Source organism: Elgaria multicarinata, chromosome 19, assembly GCF_023053635.1.
Source record: "Elgaria multicarinata webbii isolate HBS135686 ecotype San Diego chromosome 19, rElgMul1.1.pri, whole genome shotgun sequence".
NCBI lineage: Eukaryota > Metazoa > Chordata > Lepidosauria > Squamata > Anguidae > Elgaria > Elgaria multicarinata.
Window position 1 is genome coordinate 8055231 of NC_086189.1, and position 22182 is coordinate 8077412.

Below are 22182 nucleotides of genomic sequence, written 5' to 3' on the forward strand. Positions count from 1 at the left end.
ATTCGCTACCGGGCCAGGTTTAAGGTTTTGGTATGAGTATACAATGTCCTAAACAATTTGGGACCAGGATACCCGAGAGAGCTCTGCCTTCTCCCCTATCAACCTGCCCGGTCACTGAGGTCATCCAAAGGTCTGCTCCTGGTGGTTCCACGTGGACCTTCGGCGCAACTGGAGTCCACCAGGAGAAGAGCCTTCAGTGTGGTGGCCCCATTTCTTTGGAACTCCCTGCCCCTGGAGGTCAGGCAGGTGCCAACTCTGGCCTTAGCTAGACCTACCTTTTATCCCACGACGGAGGAGGGGAGATCTCGTGTTGTGTTTCACGCGAGATCCCTCCTCCATTTACACGTGAGGTGTGATGACCTCACAAGGAGCGGTGTCGTGTCCGCCATTTTTTAATTTTTTAAAGACGAAGGAGCGCACGAACGCTTGTGCACTAAAGGTAAGGTTTTTTAAAAACAAATAATTTAAATTCCTGCTCTCCCCACCCTACCCCTGATGGGCGCAACGCTCCTGAGGAGTGCTGTGGCTCCTGGCGGAGCTGGGTCAATGGGCCACACGTTCCGCGGTCTCAGCCTCAGCCCGAGACCGCGGAAAAACCGGGCCCAAAGTGTAGGGCCCCTATCTAGACAGGGATAACCTGGCTTCAGTTGTCCATGCTCTGGTAACCTCCAAGTTAGATCACTGCAATGCGCTCTACGTAGGGCTGCCTTTGAAGACGGTTCGGAAGCTGCAGCTCGTGCAAAATGCAGCGTCCAGATTGATTTCGGGAACCAGAAGGTTCGACCATATAACACCTGCTCTGGTCCGCTTGCACTGGCTGCCTGTATGTTTCTGAGCCCAATTCAAGGTGCTGGTTTTGACCTATAAAGCCTTACACGGCTTGGGACCACAAAACCTGACGGAACGCCTCTCCCAACGTGAATATACCCGGTCACTACGTTCAACATCTAAGGTCCTCCTCTGGGTGCCTACTCCAAGAGAGGCTCGGAGTGTGGCAATGAGGGACAGGGCCTTTTCGGTGGTGGCCCCCAGACTATGGAATGATCTCCCTGACGAGGCTTGCCTGGCACCAACGCTGCTATCTTTCCGGCGCCAGGTTAAGACTTTCCTCTTTGCCCAGGCATATGGCGGCACATCCTAATCACCCACATGTTTAGTTTTTTAACGGTTTTTAATGCTTTATGTGTGTATGTTTCTGTGTTTTAGAATTTTAAATTTTGTATACTCGGTTTTCTCTTAATTTTAGAATTTCTGTAAACCGCCCAGAGAGCCCCGGCAATGGGAGCGGTATATAAGTGCAATCCATCAATAAATAAATAGGGCTCTATCCCGGGGCAAGGGAGGGATGATCCCTCCCTGATCCTGGGATCTCCTGTGCGTCGTGTGGATGCACAGGGACGATCCGGGGGTTCACCCCAGGATAAAGCTCCATCTAGCTAAGGCCTCTGTGTAGCTCTCAGCGCTTCCTGAAAACAGCTCTGTTCCAGGAAACGTTACTTGACTGACTAGCCAAGGTTTTTATTGGCTTTTATTGGAAGCATTTTAATATGCTGTTTTAATCCTTCCCCCCCCCCCATTTTTTTTTTTACTGTTTTATTCCTATATTCACCACTCTGGAATCTATTTTTCAGACGTGGAGTGGAATCTAAATATTTTAAATAAATAATTTAGTAGCCAAAGGAGAAGGGGATTAGGGGGAGATAGATCAGAATCCCGTGTGAAGCTGACAGTCCTGGGCTTTTCCCTCCTGTTCCTGCAGGGAAATTTGGTGTGAGATTCCACACCTCGGTGGGGCTTTAGATGTTTCCATGCCTTGCCCCCATGCACATTGAGAGCAGATAATCATGCTTCAAATGTTCAGAGAGCTTCCCAACCGAATGCCTTCCAGATGTTTTGGACTGCAACTCCCATCAGCCCCAGCTAGGGAATTCTGAGAGGTGCAGACCCAACACTTCTGGAGGGCAAAAGGTTGGAGAAAGCTGCCTGTCATGTTTCCAAGCCCTCCCGCTGCAGGATGAGACAGTCAAGAACTCTGCCGAGTAATCCACAAAACCTTAATTCAAGCAAGAAACATCTCTTCCCATCTGAAGAGACTCTAAACGCTAGGAGCTTTCCTCTAGGCAAAAGCTATGCAAACTAAGCGAGACAATTGTCCTTTCAACAAAAGGGGGAGGCCTTCCCCCCCCCCCCCCCGCGAAGTTCCTTAACTTCAGGGAGGCTCCCTCTGGAACTTGCAAGCAGGACACAGGTGCAACGCACCCACCCATGTCCCCCAACAACTGGTGTGTACAGGCTTACTGCCTCTGATATTGGAGGGAGCATAGCCATCAGGGCTAGTAGTCGTCAATAGGCTTCTCCTCCAGGAATTTATCCAACACCCCCCCCTTTTAAAGCCATCCAAATTGGTATGGCTTTAGGGTGGATTCCTGCATTGAGCAGGGGGTTGGACTCGATGGCCTTGTAGGCCCCTTCCAACTCTGCTATTCTATGGTGACCCTCCCTCCATCTTGCTGCACCATAGCAATGGGTGTGGATTTACGAAGCTGAGAGGGACAGAAAATGAGACCAGACAGGCTGTTCTAAACGCTGCTTTTCCTGTTCCGCATTTGTGAGGCAACGCGTGGACACCCCCCACCCCAAATCCGTGGCCCACTGAGAAGTCTCCGTCGTCCAAGTCCTTGAGGAACTTAAAGAAGGGCTTAATGATTGAGGCCTTATTATTTATTTATTTATTTATTTAGCACCATCAGTGTACATGGTGCTGTACAGAGTAAAACAATAAAATAGCAAAACCCTGCCGCATAGGCTTACATTCTAATAGAATCATCATAAAACAATAAGAAGGGGAAGAGAATGCACCAAACAGGCACAGGGGAGAGTAAAACTAACAGTATAAAAGTCAGATCAAAATCAAGTTTTAAAAGCTTTAGGAAAAAGAAAAGTTTTTAGCTGAGCCTTAAATACTGCGATTGAACTTGTAGTTCGCAAATGTTCTGGAAGAGCGTTCCAGGCATAAGGGGCAGCGGAAGAAAATGGACGAAGGCGAGCAAGGGAAGTAGAGACCCTTGGGCAGGCGAGAAACATGGCATCAGAGGAGCGAAGAGCACGAGCGGGGCAATAGTGTGAGATGAGAGCGGACCTTGTCTTGTTTCAGAAGGGGACCCAGCATCTTAAGGGCAGCCTTGTTCATGAGTAAGGGGGGATCTCTTGAACCCTGGCCAAGGGACCCCACCCTTGCAAAGTCCCTCTGCCCTGCCGAAGCAGGCCGACTCGGGCGGCGAGATCAGCTGGCCCTCGCCAAGCACGACACTCAGCCGCCTCTTTTTAGAATGCGGTAATTTTCCAGGGCGTTGAAAATGACTGCAAATCTGTCTTTTCGCAATCTCTGGCTGGAGGCCTAAGATAAGTGTGGCCGTGTCTGCACCCGCTGCCATTATCTGCCAGGGATAATTTGCAATTTTTGCTGATATTCGCCCGGCATCGGGAGCGTCGTTGGGATGGCTTGCTCCGAGTCCACCTGAATTACCTTTTGCTCTGTAGCGGTGATAACCTTCAGAATATATAGGGGATAAATAGCTTTCGTAGCGTGTCTGTTCCCCTCCCTTCCTCCCTGCATTGTTTAAATTGTTCTTGTCTGGAAAAGTTTAATCTTTACTGACCTAGAGATGGCTCATAAATCATTTTTATGTATATATTTATAGGTTCTGCAAGCGTTTGTATCCATGGCTCAGAGCAACATAATTCCCTGACTTCTGAAATTCATTTCCTGAGGAAGCAAAATCAGGCCCTGAATGTAATGCTGGCAAAAGGATCTCGAGGTAAGATAACGGCCTGGATGTGAAAGGAAAGGACAAAAAATTGGAGTTGCGGGAGGGGGGGGGGTAGAGAATAATTTGTTTTTGTTTTTTGTTTTGTTATTTGAAAGCGGGAAATGGTAGGGCAATATTTTCGTTTCTGTTCTTGACGTCGCACTTGCGAAGGGATATTTTGGCGGCTCATGGTATTTGCTGCATTCAACGGATTCTTGAAATCACCACTTTAAAATAACAAAAGCAGGTTACTGGCTCTCATTGTTTTATTCGTTTCTTTCTGGCAATATGCATATCTACGACAGGCCCTCCCAAAGGCGCCTCACAGCCTGAATAAGATAATAAACAACCAAACTGCACATACAACCTGTTGCAGAGAAACTTGGGACATGTTGGTGCTGGATGTGTTACAAGACCCCTTTGGGACAGACAAAATAAAAACAAAATCCTTCTGGATCAGTATAAAGTCCGTCTACTCCAGCATGGAACTTACTTTCAGTGTTTCTACTCTCTAAGCATGATTAAGTCTGGATCCAATCCAGAGACTCTTGCCAGGGTTGATAGCACTCTTCAAATACTTAAAAGGCTGCCACACAGAGGAGGGCCAGGATCTCTTCTCGATCCTCCCAGAGTGCAGGACATGGAATAACGGGCTCAAGTTACAGGAACCAAGATTCCGGCTGGATATCAGGAAAAACGTCCTGACTGTTAGAGCAGTATGACAATGGAATCAGTTACCTAGGGAGGTGGTGGGCTCTCCCACACTAGCGGCATTCAAGAGGCAGCTGGACAACCATCCGTCAGGGATGCTTTAGGGTGGATTCTGCATTGAGCAGGGGGTTGGACTTGATGGCCTTATAGGCCTCTTCCAACTCTACTGTTCTATGATTCTATGAACTGCCTCCACTTACCCAGAGAACTATTCTGTAGCAGGGAGAGCAACTGAGCGCATGGCGTGCTTCTAACATTCATCCCCTGCCAGTGATTGTCACAAATGTTCACCTCTGGCATGAAGACCCTCCATGTGTGATGGGATCAGCCAGTAGATATTACAGCTCCAGGGGTGGATTGCTCCACACCATTGGGGGGATGGTATTCACAGCGACCCTGTTCAGACGACGCGCTAAGCTATTGTGCTTAAGCATTTTGCGCTAAACATTAGGCCTTAGCATGTCATGTGAATCATGACTTCGCATGTTGTGTGAACCATTCTTAACCATGGTGCCTACATAGCCACGGTTTAAACACACTAACCATGAATATAAGAACATCAGAAGTGCCTTGATGCTGGATCAAACCAAGGGTCCATCTAGTCCAGCACCCTGTTCACACAGTGGCCAAGCAGTTGTTGACCAAGGACCAGCAAAGCAGGACATGGTGCACCAGCACCCTCCCGCCCATGTTTTTTTTTAACCCAGAGCCCTCCTTTCCATATTTGTCATTTATGGATATCTCCCTGTTGGAATCTTAGGATAATCAAAGTCTCCCCCGCCAAGTTTTCCCAGTCATTCATGCAGTTCCTGGCTCAAAGAATGCATACGATGTTGCAGCTAAACTTTATCAGAGGTACATCATCTGCCCAGCTCAGAAACAGTCTCTTGGGGCCTTGCTAGACCTACCAGATTATCCGGTCGGGAGTCGGGGCGAGGCCGTGCTGCAGCTAGTGCGCGCCGTCGCCCCTAGCTAGACATAAACACACAACGGGGCAAGGGAAAGCCCCGTCGTGGGCTCCAGTTTTTTTTCACTTAAAGGGCCATGTGCGCAGGAGCGTACCAACGTAAAAGTAAGTAGATTTTTTTAAAAAATAAAGGGTTCCCCGCTCCCCCTGCCCCTGATCACTCCCCCCACAATGTCTGATGCCCCCCTGCCCGCTTGGTCGCCTGTCCGCCTCCCGCTCGCCATGCCCATCCTCGTTCTTCTGCCCCCCGTCCGCCATGCCCTGTCCCCATTCTGCCCCCCGTCCGCCATGCCCGTCCCCGCTCACCATGCCTGTCCCCGCTCGCAATGCCCGTCCCCCGTCAGCCATGCCTGTCCCCCGTCCGCCATGCCCGTCCCCGTTCTCCCCCCCATCTCTCCTGCCGGGTCCGTTCTTTCCCCCGGCCCCCATCTCCCCCCCCCGCGTGATCCCACCCCCCGGCCCGATGGGCACAGCGCTCCTATGGAATGCTGTGCCCAGTCTGTGGCTGTGGAAAAGCCGGGCCATAAGCAGATCCGGTTATCCCGGTTCAAAGGAGGACTTAGCCCGGCCTGACACCGGGATCCCCTGTGCGTCATCTGGATGCATAGGAGGGAGACCGGGCCTCACACTGGGCTAACTCCTCGTCTAGCAACGGCCTTTGTCAGCTCATGTTGGCTTCTAAGCAGATTGGCTGCCACATGGGGATCTTTGTCGTCAGAGAAAATAGAGTGAATGTTTCGATATGGGGGTAGAGAATCGAAATTCTTGCCCGAAAATGCATCCGGGCAGGTCGGTGTGACAGGATTTATTGAGCTGCCTTGTGGAGTTGAGCTGCCATAAGCCGATGGAAATTGATATTGAAGAATTTTATTGTACCTTAGACTTAGGCTGAGACTGCCGTTTTTTTGTATTTTATGTATGTATTTTATTGTATGTTGGGTTTTTTAATATTATTGTGATGATGTTTTCTGCTGTGCTGGTCTATGACCGAAATAAACAAACAAACAAACGTATTTTAGGGAGAGACATGTACAAAAATGTGTATTTTAGAGGAAACTGCATCCAGTTTAAGTGTACGCGCGTGCATAAAACACATGCAAAACTGACGTTTATTTATTTATTATTGCATTTATATCCCGCCTTTTTTCCTCCAAGGAACCCAAGGCGGTGTATGTAATCCTCCACTTTATCCTCACAACAACAACCCTGTGAGTTAGGCTGGTCTGGGAAGCTATCACTGGCCCAAAGTCATCCAGTGGGTTTCCGTGGCCGAGTGGGGACTAGAACCTGGATCTCCCGACTCCCGGTCCGACACTCTAACCACTACACCACACTGGCTCTGGGCTGGAAATAGACTGATCTACCCATCTTAATATGGAAGAAGGAGAAAATAAAATCTCTTTCTACTCTTTCCTTACCCTAAAACCTCTTCTAGATCTGAGGTAGCGTAAGGGTTAAATCTTTATCTTTCCTTTAAATAACTTTTCTCCTCCATCGCTGCAGAAGAAAATTGGGGTGGTAAAATTGTAAACGACAGATGAGCATCTCTTTTGGGTTATTACTTTCCTGGCGCACGCGCGCATGTGTGTGTTTTTTAATCTTAAAAAATAAATAAATTTTGAATTCCCCCAAGCAGTTTTACCTAAGGTGAATTGTGGGCATTATTATGTGCTTTTGCAGACAAGCAAAAGGAAAATGAAAAGTTGCGCGAATCCCTGTCCCAGAAGGAGCTTGCCGTCCAGCACCTCCAGAAGGACTGTGAGCGGCTTGGGAAGGAAAATGAGAAGCTGCAAAAGCAGGTCGGGAAGCAAGAGGACGAAAACGGGCGCCTGACGCACGAAGTTTACAATGTCAGGAACGAATTAAATCGGTATTGATCTTCTCGTTGTTTGATATAACCCTGTCATTGTAAAACCAGGGATGTACCCGCACACACAGTTGCGTGATTACCCTCCTTATCCTGGAGCGTGAGAACTAGAGACAGGATGAATTGGGTGGCTGTAGTGTTTCAGGTCACAGATCGTGTCGATGTCCTCTTCTGCCTCATCCATGGCAAGGGCTTAGCGTTGTTGGGTGCCCTTGAGACCTGGGTTGCAGAGTTCTGCAATGGATCAGGTCTTTTACCAAGGTTTGGGCAAGTCAGGTCCAGGGAGGCAGAAATGGGAATAGGAGAACACCGCAGAGGACTCCAAGCAGTGCTGAGCCTGGAAGGTAGGCAAGCTTGCCTGTACGTTGCTCCAACAACTAGCAGATTCAGACTGAGCCTTAAATAGGAGTTAGGCTTCCTATAGGCTGCTAGCCCCTCCCATATTCTACATGAGGCCTTCTCCCTTAAATGGACTGGGACTGATTTTGAAGCCTTCAGCAGTGACAGCATGGAGGGCAATTTGGGTGGTGGTTTTAGACTCAAGAGTCCTTGGTATCTGAAAGTGAGAATGTGACCTCCCGGGGAAGCTGGGGTGGTGGTGGTGATTGCAAGGCCTTCTGGGGCTGACGGCCCTGAGGTGAGAGGGGCGCTTCTGTGGCCCCATCCTCTTCTCAGCCTGAGAGGTCCATATCAGGGCTTCTTCCCCTGAAAAGGGGGAACTGGAACCCTGGGCCACGGCAGTAGCAAGGATCTACATCCCAAGAATGCCAGCACGTTTGAGGGTGCTTCAAGTGAGTGGGTTTGGCTTTACAGATAGAATCATAGAACAGTAGAGTTGGAAGGGGCTCTATAAGGCCATCGAGTCCACCCCGCTGCCCAAACTAAGTGTTGAACACTCACTTTACTGATGTAAAATCAGCATCAGGATGGGATAATTGGAGCTGTTTGTGTGTGGAGTTAACACCATTAACCCCCACCACCATTTTGTGCGCCAAAATCCCTCTCCTAAGCCCAGTGGAGTTGCCTTGCAGAGACCTTTGGAACCCTGAAAAGGAAGAGAAGTTTCTGGGGGGACGTTTGAGCAAGTGGGAAAAGGCTAAACTCCCCTGTTCTTTCCCCTCCCTGCCCCAGCCCCCATTTCAGCCCCCTTTTGAAACTGCTTTCCCAGAAACAAAGTGTCTGTCGGAGTTTAAAAACCCGCATTTTCGGGTAGTCGTTAGTTTGGCTACCTGTTTGGCTTCTTTGACTACTGTGAGACAATCCCCCACCCATCCCAGCTCCTTCTAGGTAGGCTGGATGTTGCCAGATGGGAATTAAAAAAAAAAAAAACAAATTTCAAATTCAAAATTTCATGATTCAAAAGAAATACAATCATTCTAAAAGCAAAATACAATCATTCTAAAAGCAAGCCAAATTAAGAACAGGGAGACAAAAGTCTCTAACCGACAGGTTAGAATAACTACAATTATAACTATTATAAAGACAGTCCTGTTAAAGACTGAAGAGCAAGAGATGTATCTGAAACACAAAATGTCGTACACGAAATAGTAATAGCAGAGGGTTACACTCCTTGGTTTATCATAATTTTTCTGCAGGTGATAGCAGATGCACAGAATCGTGCTGCATTGTGTGTAATCAGGGGGTTCTGATCTGATAATAGGTGTTTTAAAGAAAATTCTTCAGATCTCCCCGGTTTTTAAAAAAGAATTGGGGTAATAAGATCTTTACGGAGGTCACGGTTAAAAGGACAGTGGAGTAATACATGGGCTTCAGTTTCCACACTTCCCATGTCACAAGGGCATATTCGCTCTTGAACAGGGATCTTATTATATCTGCCTTCGAGGAGTGCAGAAGGTAGAACATTTAATCTGGTTAACATAAAAGCTTTCCTATATTTGGGAATTGATAGCTTTGACATATAATTTGGCATTTTTATACATGTATAAAACTGTAATAAATAAATAAATGCTCCTACGTAGTCCTGATAGTTGGGATGGCGTACAGCCAGTCTCAGGTGGTTTTGGAATTCGATGTCTCTGATTCGCTGTATAATAGCTGCTTTAGCATATCCCAAAACCCGTACGGCATCAGTTGAGAAGCCCAAATTCTGCAGTTTTCACAACAAATTTAAAATTGGGAAGGAATTCTCGCCCTGGTTAGTAACCCCAGAGGGTTTCAGCCTTTCCCTGTGATGGGTTTCTTCCGGTCCTGCAGCTGTGCTCTCTCGGTCCATCGATGCGGTCCAGGTTGGTTCTGCTGTGATCTGGATGATGTGAGTTCATCTGTGTGAGGCTGATAGCATCAAAGACCCTCCTTTGGGGCAGGAGTTGTAACTTTACGACCCGGTCCCTTCCAAGCCCTTCCTTCCCGAGGCGTCGTTGGCTTTTCACGCTAACGAGACGGGTGTTAGTGCAGCCGGGTCACCCATTTATGGGGCCGGCATTTAAACCCCTACTGACCAGTTCAATTGGGCCGTCGCAGGTTGCAAGCGGAGCTGAACGCCAAACAGCATCAGCTGTCAGAGAATGACAGATTGCTGCACTCGCTGCGACTGGAGCTCAAAGTCTATGAAAAGCTCGACGAAACCATCAGAAGTCAAAAAGGTACGGCGCGAAGCGACCTTGTCCGTTGTCTGGGCCTTGGCAGCTGTCACGCCAGGGTTCAAGATACAAGCTGTTCCCAAGTGCTTGCTGAGAACGCTTGTGAATACTAACCTGATTCCAGATTTAGCCAACTAGAGCTTGCCTGTCGCCATGACGAACTAGGAAATGGCTTCTCCAAACGAACGTGCTTTTTCTCACATTCTGATGTTTGTTGTGCCTGCTACATCATCATCTCTTGATGTTCAGGTTTGGCAGTCCCATAGTTTCACTGGGAGCCAGGCTGATTTTTTCCCTGATGCGAGTGGCATGTTTGCCATGCCCTGATGTTTCCCTCCGGTGATGCTCCAGGTTAGAGGGGGAGGATCTCAGGGTTGGAGGCCAGATGTAGAGGTGAAGCAAACTGAGATACAACCACTGTAAAGGGCATGCCCGGGAGAAACCATCAGAACGTAAGAAGAGCCATGCTGGATCAGATCAAGAGTCCATCTAGATGAGCGCTCTGTTCACACAGCGGCCAACCAGCCATTGGCCAGGGACCAACAAACCAGGACACTGTGCAACAGCACCCTCTCACCCATGTTCCCCAGCAACTGGTGCACACAGGCTTACTGCCTCGGATACTGGAGGTAGCACCTAGCCATCAGGGGTAGTAGCCATTGATAGCCTTCTCCTCCAGGAATCTATTCAACCCCCTTTTAATGTCATCCAAATGGGTGGCCATCGCTACATCTTGTGCTGGCAAATTCCGTAGTTGAATTCTGCACTGCGTGAAAAAGCTCTTCCTTTGTTGTGTCCTGGATCTCCCACCAATCTTTCTTCATGGTATGTACAGGGTATGTTTCGGGTGTCCGATTGCATCCGAGAATCTGGCGGACAGCCCCGTGTCCTCCCCCCGACCCAGTTCACTGTACCCCCGTCCAGCCCCGCTCATGGCACTGTGCGAGCTTCTTTGCAGCCCGGGGAGCACCCGGCAGAGCCGCAGGGCCAGTGTCCCATTTCTGGGAGCTCCAGAAATGGCGTATTTTCGGTGTTGGGTAAATGGGGTCTGCCGTTTACATTGTTCTGAAAATACACAATTTCTGGTCCAGATGGGCACGTGTAAAGTCCATCCATCTTTAATTCAAACTATACTGTTGACCTTCGGCTGAAACTGAGTAGCACACATACCAAAAGAAAAGAAAGAGGTTGAACCCCATAATAGCCGTACAGCCAAACTAAATGCCAAAAATGGAGGGCAGTTCCACTCCTTCACAGGCCTTAGCTATACCAGCGTTTATCCCAGGGCAAACCCAGGGATTGTCCCTGTGCGTCCACATCATCCCTCCCTGTCCCCGGGATAGAGCCTTACACTTTGGGCTCGCTTTTTCCGCGGTCCTGGGCTGAGCCCGAGACAGCGGAGCGTGTGGCCCGTTTCCATGGGTTTACCCGGCTCCGCGCGATCAATCGCATGGAGCTGGGAGCTGTGCCCATCAGGGGTAGGGTGGGTGGGGAGTGGGGTAATGACTTTATTTTTATGGCTCGGGTCCAGGTTATCTGAAAGACCGTATACTCCCTTATGAGCCTGCCCGTGCTTTGAGATCTTCTGGAGAAGCCCTTCTTTCAGTCCCACCATCTTCACAGGCGCGCTTGGTGGGAACGTGGGAGAGGGCCTTCTCGGTGGCTGCTCCAGTGCTTTGGAAGCTAGGCTGGCTCCCTCCTTGATGGGCTTTCGGAAGCAGGCTAAAACTTTTTTGTTCCAGCAGGCCTTTGGAGAATAATCTGGCCCTCCATCTATGTTAATGTCTTATAATTTTGTTGTGTATTTTAAACATTTATGGTCCCCCCCAATGTATGTTTTAAACTTTGTAAGGCCACCTTGAGGCCCAGCATTGGGCAAAAGGCAGAATACAAATAATAATAATAATAATAATAATAATAATAATTTTTTTTTAAAAAAAGTGTTACCTTTGTGCACGAGCGTTCGTGCGCTCCATCTTCTTTAAAATGGAATGAGGGTTTTTAATGGCATTGTTTTCATGTGGGTTGAGGGTTTTTAATGGAATTGTTTTATATGTGATTGTAAGGCGCCGCGATACCAGAAATGGTGAGGTGGCGCTATAAAAATGCTTTAAATAAATAATAAATAAATGAATAAAAATCAATTTAAAAATGGCGGGCGCGACGCCGCTCTTCTGGAGGTCGCCGCGCCTTTCGTGTAAACAAGGGCGAGACTTTGCGTTAATCGCAACGCGAGATCATCCCTCCCCCATCCGGGATTATCTGCTAGGTCTAGCTAAGGCCACAGTATCTTTCAACATATTGCCCTTTGCCCCGTGTTTTGCCTCCGGCATATTTCACAAGGAAGCCCAGGAGCTCAGGAGAAGTTTGGGAACTTCATTTTACGGCCGTAAATGTGTCTGGCTTAGTACGTCGAGGTGAACGAGAGAGCTTTGCCCATCCACCCAGCAAAATTCACTGCTGAGTGGGAACGGGACCTCAATTTCTACATCCAACGGGGCTGTTCTGTGATCCACCCTGATGGATTCAGAGTTGATGAGGGTGGATGGGATTAAGCCGGGGGCAGCGGCATGTTCAATGCTGTGAGAAAAATACGCGCCCAGAAATAATGCTCAGCATCCCAACCACAGATGTGACTTATCTGCGCGGGAAACCATTAACTACCATCTTGCTGCCAAATTAAGAACATTTGTGGTTCTCGGTTTTCACGATTAGCTGATGTTCCGGCTTCCGGTGAAGAGAGTGTCTTCATTTTCCGGATCTGTTTGCTAACCATCCACCTTATCATTGCTCTTTCCTCGTCGTAATTATATCATCCATTCCTTGGTCCCGAGATTTCCTTTATTATCCTTTCTTTTCTTTTCCAAGCCATGCCTCCAAATGCCCTTCAGAATTTATACATCTTTTTTTTCCCCCTTTCCAGTCTCTTAATATACATAATTTTGCCCTGGGTATGCAACATTAGCTTTTATGGACAAAATGAAAAATAATTTTTGGCTCTTATTAAATCTTTGGAGGGTAGAAGCAATTAAGTCTGGAGAAGTGTGTGTGTGTTTTCTCTCCCATTAAATCATTATCTACCTACTGTTTGCACTTAGCTCTTAATATCGGACTCAAATGCACTCATTCAGCATTTTAATAATGGCTATTTTAATTGTTTGCAATAGTAATTAAAATAAAAACACCCTCCACATCCTCAGATCACAGCTGCGACAGATCCGACGAATGCTGGAAAGATCAAAATCAACCACTTGACTTGCACGAACTATTGACTGAAATACAGAACTTGAGAACACAGCTTGAAAGAAGCATCCAGGCAAACAAGATACTGCACGAAAGTCTAGAAGAACATCTTTCAAGGGGAAAGAGAGAGACGGGCAACTCCAGGTCAAGCGTAAATATCAGCTCCCTTTTCAAAACGGAATGGCACCATTTCACTGGGATAAACGGTACGGAACGCTGCACGGTCAGCCTTTTGTGTCTGGGTCGGAAGAGCTGTTCTTAGATCCGACGCACCAGAAGCATACATTGAACTGCGCTTGTCTGTAGGCTATGGGGTTCTTTGCCCGCAACTCTGGTGCAAGACTTATTTATTTATTTATTATTTATTTAGAGTATTTTTATCACGCACCTCAGCCAAAAGGCTCTCGGAGCGGCTTACAATGTATCAATGAAGAAGACAGTCCCTACCCTCAGGCTTACATTCTAAAAAAAGACATGACACACAAGGAAAAGTGGATGGGGAGGGAAGAGGGAGAAAATAAAAAGAAATTAAGGAGACTGTTTAGGCTGGTGGGAAGGCCCTGCTCCATCCTCTCGTCTCCCAATGGAGGGGCAAACCAACAGCTCCTTCTTCCCCGCAAGGTGAAGATGGCAGTTAGCCCTGTGGGGGGTGTGTGTCCAACTGAAGCGGGCTCTGACGGTGCCTGGCTGCTCCAGTCTCCCTCGCATCTTCTATGACTTGGAGCGGAGGGACACAGGAAGTCCCCTTGCTCGAAAAGTCTGCCGCCTTTTTGAATCTGGCCGTCAACCTGGGCCCGATCGTAATGGGGATGACAGTGACTTGGGCTTTCACAACCCACATTCAGTGGTTGAGTGTGGGTTGTTGTTGAACCGTGGCTTGTTTGTTGTTGAACCGTGGGTTAGCGTGTTGTCTGAACCCAGGACATTTTTTGTAGGGCGGCTTGTTAACCATGCCAGGCGGCTTATTTTTCTGGAGAACCCATAGTTTGTTGGTGTGTTGTTCATCATGGTTAACAAGCCTCCCTGTGGAAAATGGGACGCTAACCCACAGTTCAACGAACAACCCATGGTTCAACTACAACCCACACTCAACCACTGAATGTCAATTAGTGAGTTGTGTGAACAGCTCCATGCCTCCGTCACTTTCCAATCTTCCAAACCAGCCCCAACCAACTGTTAAAGACAGACCTTGTGAAGGCTGTCTTGTGTGGGTGTGAGCCCTCCTACCTTCCCTCCGTTCCCCAAAGTAAGGTTGATCAGGGGTCTGGAAACAAAGCCCTATGAAGAGAGACTGAAAGAACTGGTCCTGTTTAGCCTGGAGAAGAGAAGATTGAGGGGAGACATGATAGCAGTCTTCAAATACTTGAAAGGTCACACGGGAGGGCCAGGATCTCTTCTCGATCCTCCCAGAGTGCAGGACACGGAATAACGGGCTCAAGTTACAGGAAGCCAGATTCCGGCTGGACATCAGGAAAAACTTCCTGACTGTTAGAGCGGTATGACAATGGAACCAGTTACCTAGGGAGGTTGTGGGCTCTCCCACCTTAGAGGCCTTCAAGAGGCAGCTGGACAGCCCTCTGTCAGGGATGCTTTTCCTGTATTGAGCAGGGGGTTGGACTCGATGGCCTTATAGGCCCCTTCCAACTCTACTATTCTATGATTCTTCGGGGCAGGGGGAGGTTGCACAGTGAGGGGTGGATTGGCAGGGGAGAGGAAGCCACATTTCACCCATTTTGGTCCTGTTCAGACGACACGCTAATCATAGTTAGGCTGCTAACCCTTTTTGCAGCCAATGGTTAGCCAATGGTCACATTTAAACTGTGATTATGTAGCCACCATGGTTACGAGTGGTTCAGCCATCGTGCTGAGTCATGGCTCACAGGACACCCTAAGCCATAACGTTTCGCTCAAAAAGCTTACCCACCGTGGCTTCGCGTGTCGTCTGAACAGGGTCTAGCAAAGGAAACTGAAATTGCGCCATATAATTCAAATTTGCAGTAAAGTCCAAACGTTACAGCTCTCAAAACACCCGAACCAACTTTGGCATAGATCGGCGCTGCGCGATGTGTCTGTTTTTGATTCCTCTCGATTCCTCAAGTTCGAAAGGGCAAGCTTTTCACAAAATCCAGGAAGAGCCCCAAACAGGGCCAGGCTCGGACAGCACTCATCCAACTCCGGCCATTTAGCATTTCAAGACCGCTTGCTGGTTTTCATCTCTGGAACATCCAGCCACGACCTCCTTTTGCTTAAGGAACTCGGGTCAGTTTCCAGTTTGTCTCCGTGATGGCAAAACTGTTGCGTTAAAAGTTTCTGTACACTTCTGCTTACCTGAATGGTTTATTTAATGCTCAAGCACTTGCCACGGGCGGCCACGCGTTACTCAGAGACGATCAATATGTGCTTTGGACGGTCTGTGAATAAATCAGCAGAATAAATTTCGTGCCCTTAGAGGAATATTCTCTCTCTCTCCATTTGCATTGCTTTTAAATAAAGAGCTGTAGCGCGAGCAATTTAAAGCTTAAGGCGAGAGAAAGGTATCCGCATGCCATGCAAATCCGAATTGGAAGGGAACATCCAGGGCATTGCAGCACCACGGAACGTAATGAGCTCCCCTAAACAAATATTGCAGGTCTTCTGGCTGACTTAATCTTGTACTTTTGACCTTGTTGAGTAGAGCTGGAGCAAAAAATAAATAAAAAATAGACAAATCGCACTGTGCTAATATATACAAAAGTGGGTTTGTGCGTTTTGATTGCTGTGAAGTTTTGGGCGTACTGCAAATTTGAACGCTATGTGGTCTGCGACTTCGGTTTCCTTCACTAGGCGAAACGGGAAATTCCCAAGCTCGATGACTAGATTTTGTTTTATTGGTGCGCGCGGTGCGTGTGCTCCTGTGAAAGTCGGTTTGAGAAAATCACCAGAGTTATTTTACTGTATTGAATGTTTCCTAACGTTTATTTCGGCATTGCTCGATAGACTTTGGAGAAGACCATCAGTTTACTGTAACGTTTTTAAATCCATTTTTTTCGTACTGTTTGGTTGTCTTTTGAAACTATTGTGGGTTTTTTTGCATGATGTTGTTAGCCACTTTGGGTCTCCTTTTGGAGGGAAAAGTGGGCTACGAACCACAGAATCATAGAATAGTAGATTTGGAAGGGACATATAAGGCCATTAAACCCAACCTCCTGCTCAATGCAGGAATCCAATACTCAATACTCTAGATGAGGCCTAACCAGGGCTGACTACTACTACTACTACTACTACTACTACTACTACTATTATTATTATTATTATTATTATTATTATTATTATTATTATTATTATTATTATATAGCACCATCAATTTTCATGGTGCTGTACAGAACAAAATACAAAACACCCTGCCATATGGCTTACATTCTAAAGCCACAGTAACAAACAAACAGGGAGGGGAAAGGCCAGCCAGCATGGGGGACAATAAAACTAATAATAAAAACGAGAATCGTCACACTACGGATTTTAAGCTTTCGAGAAAAGAAACGTTTTCAAGTAAGATTTAAAAACTGGAGAGGGACCAGCACCTCGCGTGATTGGTACAGAATGGCTTGAGAGAGATTTGGTGGGCCACTACCCATACATTAATTCACACTCATCCAACATGCACTGCAGATCATTGTGGGTTACATAACCCATGATGAGCTGGCCCTGTTGTGCAAAGTGGCCCAATGCATGGAACAACCCAGGAGACATGGAAGGGCTGATACTGTCTACATCGTAGAATCATAGAATCGCAGAGTTGGAAGGGGCCTACAAGGCCATCGAGTCCAACCCCCTGCTCAAGGCAGGAATCCACCCTAAAGCATCCCTGACAGATGCTTGTCCAGCTGCCTCTTGAAGGCCTCTAGCGTGGGAGAGCCCACAACCTCCCTAGGTCACTGATTCCATTGTTGTACTGCTCTAACAGTCAGGAAGTTTTTCCTGATGTCCAGCCGGAATCTGGCTTCCTTTAACTTGAGCCCGTTATTCCGTGTCCTGCACTCTGGGAGGATCGAGAAGAGATCCTGGCCCTCCTCTGGGTGACAACCTTTCAAGTCCTTGAAGAGTGCTATCAGATGATTAAACTAATAAGAAAAATCTCTTTTATTATTGGGTTATTTCACAAAGGAGCTTACTGCTCCTTTGGAAAGCCCCGTTGATCGATATGCTGCCTTGCTTCTTTAGTGATCAGTTAATTATCCAATTCCACGGCAACACAGCAGTTTCAATAAGGTTGTCTTGTCCTGAAAGATCGGGAACGTTTAATTGCACTGGACACAATCCAGCCGCAGTTAAGCCCCTTACAGAGCCATAGATTTCAGCAGGAGGGGTTTAAGCATATCTTAATGCTCCCATTGAAATCAATGGGGTTTAAACTGGTTAGGTTTGGCTGCCATGTGCCCAGTGTTTGTTTGCTTTTAACCAAGAGTTCTGTGGAGTCGGCTGCAAGTAGTTGTGAAGGACACCATTTCACTGCCTCTCTCAGGAGAAGCGTTAATTGCAACGCGACTTTAAGAAGGTTTACATAGAAGTCCCATTGATTGCAGCAGGACCTACTCTGTACTAAGACCGCTTCGGATTGCTGCTTCACATGTGAGGTACTGGTTCCTCTCTATTCGGCCCTGGTTAGGCCTCATCTAGAGTATTGCGTCCAGTTCTGGGCTCCACAATTCAAGAAGGACGCAGACAAGCTGGAGCGTGTTCAGAGGAGGGCAACCAGGATGATCAGGGGTCTGGAAACAAAGCCCTATGAAGAGAGACTGAAAGAACTGGGCATGTTGAGCCTGGAGAAGAGAAGATTGAGGGGAGACATGAGAGCACTCTTCAAATACTTGAAAGGTTGTCACACAGAGGAGGGCCAAGATCTCTTCTCGATCCTCCCGGAGTGCAGGACACGGAATAATGGGCTCAAGTTAAAGGAAGCCAGATTCCAGCTGGACATCAGGAAAAACTTCCTGACTGTTAGAGCAGTACGACAATGGAACCAGTTACCTAGGGAGGTGGTGGGCTCTCCCACACTAAAGGCCTTCAAGAGGCAGCTGGACAAGCATCTGTCAGGGATGCTTTAGGGTGGATTCCTGCATTGAGCAGGGGGTTGGACTCGATGGCCTTGTAAGCCCCTTCCAACTCTGCTATTCTATGATTCTATGATTCTATGTCTGATATTTCAGGAGAATTTGTCCATATATTTTTTAATCTTTTCTCCTATCCTTTAACTTTTTTAAAATTATTATTATTATTATTATTATTATTATTATTATTATTATTATTATTATTATTATTAGAAATCAGGGAAAGTCAAGAATGTCCAGTTCTGTTTTTGTGCGTGTTTGCAACAGTATCAGAGAAGTGTCGAATTCACACAGCACGGACCCGACTTGCTTTCTGACCTTGTGTTTCTCTTTCGTTAACTAGAGTTTAAGTTCCCCTCTGCAGACAGCAACATCCTTGAATTGCAACAGAAGTATGGATGCTACCTAGGACCTCTGAAAGCAGGTATCGTGATGGACGTCAACGCTGGGAATGCATTTGCTTTTGAACGTCCCTTGTGCATGGAATGCTTTCTGATTTGAGATTTAATGATAACACCAGCAATGAAGGAAATAAGACGGTCCTCCGCTCCTACCTGGGTTTCCATAGAGCCTTCATACCTAGCAGCCACTGATAACCTTATTCTCCCCAGGGAGCAGACAACTCCCCTGTTAAAACAGCTCCACTGGCTTCCAGTCTGTTTCCGAGCACAATTCAAAGTGCTGGTTATGACCTATAAAGCCCTATATGGCTCGGGTCCAGGTTATTTGAAAGACCGTATTCTCCCTTATGAGCCTGCCCGTGCTTTGAGATCTTCTGGAGAAGCCCTTCTTTCAGTCCCACCATCTTCACAGGCGCGCTTGGTGGAAACATGGGAGAGGGCCTTCTTGGTGGCTGCTCCAGTGCTCTGGAACTCTCTTCAAAGAATATATAACTCTCTTTGGAAGCTAGGCTGGCTCCCTCCTTGATAGGCTTTCGGAAGGAGGATAAAACATTTTTGTTCCAGCAGGCCTTTGGAGAATAATCTGGTCCTCTGTCTATGTTAATGACTTATAATTTTGTTGTGTATTTTAAACTTTTTTTTTTTTTTTACATTTCTTTTCCTAGGTTTTACAATGTATGTTTTAAACTTTGTAAGACCGCCTTGAGGTCCAGTATTGGGCAAAAGGCGGGATACAAATAAATATAATAATAATAATAATAATAATAATAATAATAATAATAAGAAGAAGAAGAAGAAGAAGAAGAAGAAGAAGTCTAATGGCATTTGGAGTGTTTGATGTAGAAACAATCCTGCAACGTTGCATTAAAGCCATTTGTAGAAAGGGGAAGGGACGGATGGGGGGGGGGTGCATCTTCCACCTGATGCTTTTCTTTAAAGCCAAAGAGGAAGGGAGCCAATTCCGCATGGGGGGGGGGCTTGCCCCCAACGCCGGCCTGATTTCCCCACCCGTTAAAGGCTGGCGAGTGGAATCCCCAAAGGGTCATGGAATCTGAGCACAGACAGCCACTGCTGTGAGATTGCCAACGCAGGTAGTCGCTCCTCAGCCGGGCACCATCCTGAGCCCGGGCGAGCCCTTCCAACTGCGCTTCCACTTTTCCTCTTTTTGCGGGAGGAAGCTCAGTGGTAGAGCGCCTTGTCTTGCATCTAGAAGGTCCCAGGTCCAGCTAGGGCTGGGGAAGACCTGTGAGAAGCCACCGGCGGTCGGTGTAAACGAGGGGAAGGCAGCTTTTGTCGGGGGAGGTATCTAGAGGCCATTTGTGCCACCCCCCGCCACCCCAAGGAACCACATTCCATAGTGTGTTGAAAACATTACCTCCGCCAGTTTGCTGGCAATTCTCGGTGACACGCCTACTACGGAAGCCTCAATCGGACACCTATCTCTCGAAACACATGAGATTTGGCCGCTCTAGGCTTCCTTAGTGGTTTTGCTGCCGGCCACCTGTTGCTCACCCCTGGCGTAGACAAAACTGAGCTAGATGGACCCCAAGGACGTGGTTTCTGGCGTTTTCCTGTGAACAAAAACGAACCCTAAAGGCAGCCACCATAGAAACGAATTCAACACATTGAATTAAATAGTCATTCAAACAATTATTCTACTCCAAGTAATTTTTTACTAAAGTAACCTCTTTGCAATACAATGCTGCTACCACATGTATAACATTTCATTACATATCTATGATGTTCAACACCTGTGCAGCATTTCCTCATATAACATTTGCATCTAGTATCCAGACCCATCAACATTCAAACACATTTAACACTTGAATCTAACTCATTCATTATAACAAGGCCAAAATTATTTGTTTAACAAGGTTCATGCTATTCCTTGTTTCGAAATATCTCCTTCCAAAACGCTGGTCCTTGTACTCGCCGACAGATGCAAATGTTATATGAGGAAATGCTGCACAGGTGTTGAACATCATAGATATGTAATGAAATGTTATACATGTGGTAGTAGCATTGTATTGTAAAGAGGTTACTTTAGTAAAAAATAACTTGGAGTAGAATAATTGTTTGAATGACTATTTAATTCAATGTGTTGAATTTGTTTCTATGGTTCTTTTTTATTTATTTATTTATTACATTCCTATGCCGCCCAATAGCCGAAGCTCTCTGGGCGTTTCACAAAAATTAAAACCATCATAAAACAACCAACAAGTTAAAAAACACAAATACAAAATACAATATAAAAAGCACAACCAGGATAATTTTTGTACATATTTTCACCACCATTGCCTTTTCTAGTACAGATTTTCCTGTGAACACCTGTTGTCATATTGAGCTACCCAACAGGCAGACAACAACAAAAAATGGGATAAGAGGAATGTCCAGCTCAGCCTTCCCCGACTTGGTTCTCTCCTGATGGGTTGGATTACAGGTCCCATCATGCCCAGCCAGCACAGCCATTGGGGATGGTGGGGGTTATAATCCAACACATGCAACCAGGTTGGACAAGGTTAAATTAGCGGGGAGTAAAACTCCTGCCCTATTCGTTCTTGGGGTTGGTCGGGAGACGCGTTAGCTGTAGAGAGCCCTCCAACGACCACTCATGGTGCTGCACCAATTCTGATATCAGTATATAAAGTAGTGTGGAGGGAAGAAGAAGCTATGACGGAAAACGAGGAGTTTTTATGGAGTCTCGGAAAAGATTAGACTATATTCAGTGGGCAGGCAGGAAGGAAGTGGCGAAAAAGTATGGTGGTCTTCAAGCCTGGGAACGATGCGGGAAGGGGCTGAAGCTGTTGCTTAGACGTCTTGAGGGTGACTGATGGTTCTGCTCCTCAGATGCAGAGCTTGCTTTGGACAACGCGGACAGCTCGTCCCAAGGCAGCTCCTCGGCCACCAAGATCCTCGACCCCTGCCCCGTCCCCGGCCACTGCGTGTGGGCGGACAAAAACGGCCGGCACGTCCTCGGCTTGATCGAAGACTACAACTCTTTGCGGAAGCAGATCTCAGAAGGGCAGAAATTGCTGTCGGAACTCCAGCTTCCTGGGAAAGATGCAGGCCATCGGGAGTTTGGCGTGACGGTAAGCCTCATGGCCGAGAAGGATCCTCCCTGAATTTGGGGAGGAAAGGGCCCTGTACGGAAGAGAGAGGGCTGAAAGGGAACCGTGTGGTTCTAGCTTCCGGTTCCTGTAAGAGCAAGCCTGCCTGCTCCCTACACACACACACCCTCCGCCCCTTCCCACCCTCTTCAATCTCCTCTGCTTCCACTCAATGTTTTCTCTCTCTGCGCCCCTCCAATTCCTCACCCTGGCAGCTCCCTCTATTAGTTTCCTCATCTGCCTGCGAAAGAAAATGTTCCACATTGGGCCCCCATACTTAGCTACCCATTAAATGGAGCAGTTTAAAAAGGGTCTGCCGAGGAAGAAACGTCGACGTCGCCTAAATTAATGCCGGGAGTCATTTGACTTTCAAATCGCACGGCCGTGAAA

The 22182-nt window shown here is 47.3% G+C and overlaps 1 protein-coding gene across 4 annotated transcripts in view; it reads left to right on the top strand.

Moving 5' to 3' along the window:
- CDK5RAP2 (CDK5 regulatory subunit associated protein 2) overlaps positions 1-22182 on the top strand; it is a 189705-nt gene that overhangs the window by 133600 nt on the left and 33923 nt on the right. For all 4 annotated transcript variants that reach the window (XM_063144885.1, XM_063144884.1, XM_063144882.1 and 1 more), the window contains 6 exons: positions 3702-3818; positions 7168-7357; positions 9836-9957; positions 13155-13403; positions 18628-18708; positions 21533-21774. In XM_063144885.1, the coding sequence (XP_063000955.1) occupies positions 3702-3818; positions 7168-7357; positions 9836-9957; positions 13155-13403; positions 18628-18708; positions 21533-21774 (1001 nt within the window). The remainder of the gene's footprint in view (positions 1-3701; positions 3819-7167; positions 7358-9835; positions 9958-13154; positions 13404-18627; positions 18709-21532; positions 21775-22182) is intronic.